At 40.1% G+C, this 6,289-nt stretch overlaps 1 protein-coding gene across 1 annotated transcript in view; it reads right to left on the bottom strand.

Annotated features, from left to right (window-relative positions):
• Positions 1–779: 779 nt before the first annotated feature.
• Positions 780–6,289, bottom strand: part of inhbb (inhibin subunit beta B) — a 14,993-nt gene continuing 9,483 nt past the window's right edge. Inside the window, exon 2 of the mRNA XM_008402856.2 lies at positions 780–2,908. Coding sequence (XP_008401078.1) covers positions 2,112–2,908 — 797 coding nt within the window. The 3' untranslated portion in view covers positions 780–2,111. The remainder of the gene's footprint in view (positions 2,909–6,289) is intronic.

Genomic DNA, 6,289 nt, shown 5'->3' with positions numbered 1-6,289 from the left:
CTGACATGTTTTCRCCAAGAGAAAAAGAGCAAATCTCTCCTGCTGCTCCACTGACTCATCAGACCTGCTGCAGGTCAAAGTTTTTTAAACTCTGTTCCTCCCTAATGTGCTATTTGCCTTGCAGGAAAATATATCAGTCTGTACTGAAGTAGATGGAAACATTTTGAGACAAATGTGTTATATTTCAAGATATGTTCATTTCATTATCCATCAGAAAAAAAGATCTTTGGTTGAATAAACATTATTATATAGTTCTGCCAGGATTATGAATATTCTTGGTGTTGTTCTCAATGTAGACCAGACAGTGAACAAATGAAAAATAAACTAGGGTTGTATAGTCTGACCCAGAGTAATAAATAGTTGTGGTATGAAATCTGTAGTGATGGTTTCTTTTAGTTTACTGTGTTTAGTTCAAATTTCTTCCTTCTCATTGGAGGCGTTTCACTGCTGACTGATAAAGTCTGTGATTGCCAGGAAACTTAATTTGTGTTTATTTAAATTTGATACAAAAGTTAWTACTGAGTGAAAAAAATGSTATCAACATACCAAGCTGACAAGAGGAGATGTTTTATGTCTGGACCAGTGCAGGCAGAGACTGAAATGTGTTGCTTGTTTTCCTGGCAGGGATTTGAACCCCGCCCTTGTTTTTAGGTGGGTATCGTCCCAAAACTTTTCCTGCTGGAAGGAAAAGTCAGAAGGACAAAAACACAAGACACACATTTTTTCATATTTTAAAATATTTAAGAAAACATTTATATTACATAAACTGTACTGAACACATTTATTTGAATGATTCAAAATGAACTAAAAATAACTTTTATTAAATAGAAAAAAATATATATAATTAAGATGAACAATGACATGATGTTTATTGTACAAAAAGAATGGAAAAAGAGCTGAAAAATGAAAATCTGTCATCCGTCTGTCAGACCCTGATACAGTGAAAGACCTTCCTCTCTTTATTGAACAGTCATAACGGCCTCATGGTTTCAGTGAAACAGCTGGAATCTTGGCGTCTTTGGTTTCATCTATTTAGTAAAATACATCTGAAACTTATTTCAATTTAACTTTATAAAAATAACTTTTCAATGGCAGTTTCTGTTTCGTTAATTCCGCAACGTCTCAGTGCAAACATCACAACAATCCTTCGCTTTGGAAAGCAAGCGAAAGATCACATTTCAAGTATTTTTAAACAGTTGAGGAGTAAAGAAATGACTTAAGGATAGAAAGAAGATGCAGAGTTCAGTCTAATGGAGCAAATTGATTATGGATTTTATCGAGTTCTACACATTGCATAGCTCATGTGGCACTTGTTCAGCAATCTGACAGGACACTCTGTACCCTAGGAAGGCATTTTTATACAAGTGCTATTCAGGGTGTGCATTTCAGTTCCTGCAAGTGCTGCACTGCACTGTGGTGACCCGTTTGGCAGAAACTAGTCTTTGAGTCTGCAGGCTGTCTTCTGTCAAGCCCCAGGGAGGGAGATCAGGCAAAGTGCACCTCTGAGACTTTTTCTCCGTCTGGATGTCCCTTCACCAGAAGTGATGTCACATCAAAGCTGAGMAGCGGCTCAGCATSRAAACCTGTGACTGGCCTTCTCGCCACTGCAGAGCGTTAAGCGCTGCTTATCAAATTCCACTAGAAAGGACAGTCAGACTGCATCTGTCTGCATAGTGGAGAAGTGCTGGTGTTCTGACTTGAATAAGGTGATGAACTTTAAGAAAACAAGTTTCTTTTGTGCTTTAAGTACTTAAGAGGGTTGGAGAAAGTCTGACACCAGTATTTTCACTGGTTGATCCTGTCTTTGTCTTTAAGCGCTTTAAAAAACTTCATTCAGAGATAATGGGCCATTAGTTTTTGACTAGAAATGGCGAACTAGAGCCAGATGTGAATTGGTGAAAATAATGTGCTTGTCAGCCCATCACTGAACGCAGGTGTTTCAGAAAAAGACACGCTCTTTCATCCCGACACACTCATGTGGACACAACATCTACGTTGTGTTTTCTGGATTAGACCAGCTCTGTGTGAAGTGCSCTCTCAGTAGATATGGATAAATGGAGATGATGTTCTGCACAGAAAAGTCTTGCATGSMCAGAATCTGCTGGGCAGACTCAAGCGCAGCCGCACTCCTCCACGATCATGTTGGGAACGTCCCGCTTCACGATGTTGTACTCGTCATCAAAGTAGAGCATGGACATGGTGCTGAGCTTGGTGGGGATGCAGCAGGAGTTCACCGAGCCCGGACTCATGCCTCTTATGCGGTACTGGTTAACGACTGCCGTGTGGAAGGATGAAGCTGAGCCAGGGACGCCTGCCATGTAGGCGGGGCAGCTTCCCTCACAGTAGTTACCATAGTAACCAGCCGGAGCAATGATCCAGTCGTTCCAGCCGATGAGGCGGAAGTCTATGTAAAACTGCTGCCGGCAACATAACCCCCCGCTGGTGCCGTCACATTCCAGGCCCCGCTTCCGAATGCGGTGCTTCCCGTCCATCTGACGCGCACGCACCACCAGGAAGGGCCGGTGAGACGGGTCACCCGGGTCCACCAGCACCGGAGCCACTCCGGCCGTCTCACAGCCCTCACAGWGCACCTCCAGGTCCTGTCTCCGGCTGCCCTTCCCAAACACAGCCCGCACCGCCTCTGAGAGGGGAAACGTGTGCCAGCCGCTGCGCTTCAGGTCCACACGCTTCTCCACCAGAACCCAGCGGCCCGTTGCCTCGTTCCCCTCTGCAGCTCCGGCCTCCTGGTAGTGAATTTTGATGGTGACCTTCCTCCGGAGACCCTTCTCRGGTCCAGCAGGCAGCAGACGGAGATACAGCCACAGGTTGGCCTGGGACACATGCAGGTTCTGGTGGCCTTCATTGGAGATCAGGAAGTGCAGACGGGTTTTAGCGTTTGTTTCTTCATCTGTTGGAAACAGAAAAAACAAAGCAGGCGGCTCAGTCCCTTATCTGGATGTAGGTAAAACTCAACATCCCAACGGGATATTTATCCATAACCTTAAAAAACTGACAGACAAATAATGACATTTAGTAAATGATTTACTGCTTATTGTAGACAGACTGCCTGTAATTCTACAGCAATGCATTCTGGGTAATAACGTGAGAAGTACCTGTTTTGGGTTTGTTATAAGAATATTTTTGAAGCGTATGACAAACTTTTAAAATGTTTAAATCACTTTAACACATAAAGCTGTATTATTTAAAATGAAGAAATTTGATCTAGTTCAAATCTGAACTGATGAACTAGGATTTCTTATACTGAACATTTTATCAAGAGGTCAGAGGTCACATGTGGGGTTCCCCAAGGCTCCATCCTAGGTCTTTCTCATTCAATATCTATATGCTCCCACTGGGACAGGCTACAGCAGGAAATAAGATCAGCTACCATGACAACACACGATACACAGATCTACATTACGATGTCACCAGGTGACCTTTGACCCCATCCAATCACTGAACAGATGCTGAGAACAAAGAAATGTGTGGAAAAGACAAAACTCTCTGAACAGAAACTGAAGTTATTAAAGAGAAACAATCTAGAGTTATAGCTCTAGAGTTATATATGTATAGATCTAGAGCTGTAGAGTTATAGATCTAGAGTGAATGCACAGCTTCAGTTATTATAACTAAAAACCAGCTGGTCAGTTGATTGTGTTCATAAAAAAAGAAAAATTAATCAATAATCTAATGTTTCAGTTGTTCATTGTGTTTCTATGACTTTGTATTTTTGTGTTTTTTTCTGTAAAGTACTTTGATTTGCCTTTTTGCTGAAATGTGATACACAAATAAACTTCAATGATTAGTGACATAGAAATTTTATATGAACTTTTTTGTTGCTTGCAGTAGCTAAATTTGATTTTCAGATGTCCAAACATCTGCAACAAAAACTAAATTTTCAGTTTTTATCTTCAATTTACATTAAAATCAAGATTAGATGCAAAAGCCATATCAATTATATCTGCCCTTGAAATACTGCAACCCTGGAGAAAAAATGTTACATTCTTAAATGTTTGTCCATATTATCTTATATTTTTATTGTGTAATAAAGTTTTATTATTCTTGAATTTGACAAAACACTAAAGAATTGTGCTTATAATATAAAGTAAATTAATTCTAATATATTCTCTTTAATTTGGACATTTGTCGAGACTTTTCCATTCTCCATTATGTATGAGGGTGAAGTGAGTWGAATTCATGAATTCAGCTGGTTCATTTGTTCATGCTATGCTAACAGAGCAACAGTTTGTAATTCTCTTTGCTGGTCTCCATCTATGTTCACTAACGTGTCATTTCCTTTAATCTTAGCTCTGAGGGTGTGAGAGCATGAAAATATCTAAAAACAGATGGAGGAAAATAGAATTATTTATTCCCAACACATTACAATTTACATATCAAGTGACGGCCTTGGATATTGTATTTATGTTTATATATTGTCTGTTTCTTTAAACAATAAAAATACAGGAAGAAAATATAATATGAAGTTGTTGAGAAAAAAMAAGAGAATGAGTAGAGGAAATGGAACTACTGCAAAATCAGCCTTCACTTCAAAATAAGAGCATGAATATAAACATCTATTTGATTGAATATTTTTAAGTTAATAACCAAACCTTCAACAAAGATGTTAACATTTATTCAATAGAAAGTTTACAAAATCGGAAGTAAATTTTAGTTTTATAATTTATTCAGAAAAATGTAGTGGGAGCAAAGTGAGTAAAACTGGTTCAGTTAGTAAAAAACTAAAAGCTAAAGTTCAGCTCCACCAGCAGCTGGGTCCCAACATTTTATGTCTAGGTTAGAGTTAATCATGTTTCAAATGAAGCACGACATGTTGAGAGCAGTGGCTTGTGGAGGTCATGTTGTATTATTTCATCCAGGCCTCAGTATGAAATCCTGCAAGATTTTGTGGGATTTGAGTTTTTAAAAGTAGGACGAGGTCTATTGTTTGGTCTGGGAGAGCATATGGAAGTGAAGGCTGGCTGCTGCAGGTGGGCTTTAAAGAATTTCAGATCACTTGTTTTTCATTTTTTATTATGATGTGCCTCTGTTCCAGAACAGCTGATTCAGATGATTGCATGACCTTCTGCAGCCATCAGTCCTGCAGAAGCTTTTAATCACCACAGATTGAATCCAGGTGGCAGAAGAAACACTGAACTAAACCTGCTAACCTGATTCAGTCTGTTGATTCTTGATTGGTAACTGGTTAAACTGGACTATTACTACTGGTGCAGGATCTTTATCAGCATATGGACATTTTTGAATGAATCTAATCAACTTATTTGGAAATGTTTGTAGTTGATGGAAGTTTATTCTGTATATACTGCAAATAATTTTTACAACTACAGTATAAATCACCTTTTGCTCTATTTATCTGTCTCTGGTGTGTTAAATAAACCCTGATCCTCCCTGAGTTTTATCTTTAGGTTTTCTGATAAACAGCCTTTATTTTAAATGTTGATTCCCTCATTTTAACACGAGCATCATAAATGCTGCACTAGACTCTAAAAAGTGTTTTTGGGCTGCAGTTCATCTTATGGACTTATTTACATGAATTTCACTTAATTCTTTTGATTTTGCTATGACAACTTACTTTTTTGTGTTTATTTAACTCAAAACTTTYAAATCTTAACCTAAAGGAACTTTTCACTTTGACTTTACTTGAAATAATTAAGTTTGATACGTTTGTATCCCTCGTCTGACACAATGACTCAAGCTAACCAGGGACAGATTCCCTGGTTAGCCACCSTGGCTCTGTGGGTAGAACAGTTRTCTTGTGATCAGAAGGTTGACGGTTCAATTCCAGCTTCCTCCTGCCACATGTCAATGTGACCCCGCACCAAGTAGCCAAAGCACCAAGGAGCCAAGGCACCAAGGAGCCAAAGCACCAAGTAGCCAAGGCACCAAGAAGCCAAAGCACCAAGTAGCCAAAGCACCAAGTAGCCAAGGCACCAAGAAGCCAAAGCACCAAGTAGTCAAAGCACCAAGTAGCCAAGGCACCAAGGAGCCAAAGCACCAAGTAGCCAAAGCACCAAGTAGCCAAGGAGCCAAAGCACCAAGTAGCCAAAGCACCAAGAAGCCAAAGCACCAAGTAGCCAAGGCACCAAGGAGCCAAAGCACCAAGAAGCCAAAGCACCAAGTAGCCAAGGAGCCAAAGCACCAAGTAGCCAAAGCACCAAGGAGCCAAAGCACCAAGAAGCCAAAGCACCAATGAGCCAAGGAGCCAAAGCACCAAGTAGCCAAAGTACCAAGGAGCCAAGGCTCCAAGGAGCCAAAGCGACGCCAACCAGAG

The sequence above is a fragment of the Poecilia reticulata genome, unplaced genomic scaffold (assembly GCF_000633615.1).
Source record: "Poecilia reticulata strain Guanapo unplaced genomic scaffold, Guppy_female_1.0+MT scaffold_264, whole genome shotgun sequence".
Taxonomy (NCBI): Eukaryota; Metazoa; Chordata; class Actinopteri; order Cyprinodontiformes; family Poeciliidae; genus Poecilia; species Poecilia reticulata.
The sequence above is the reverse complement of the archived record's forward strand: the minus strand, read 5'-3'. Positions and strand labels throughout refer to the sequence as shown.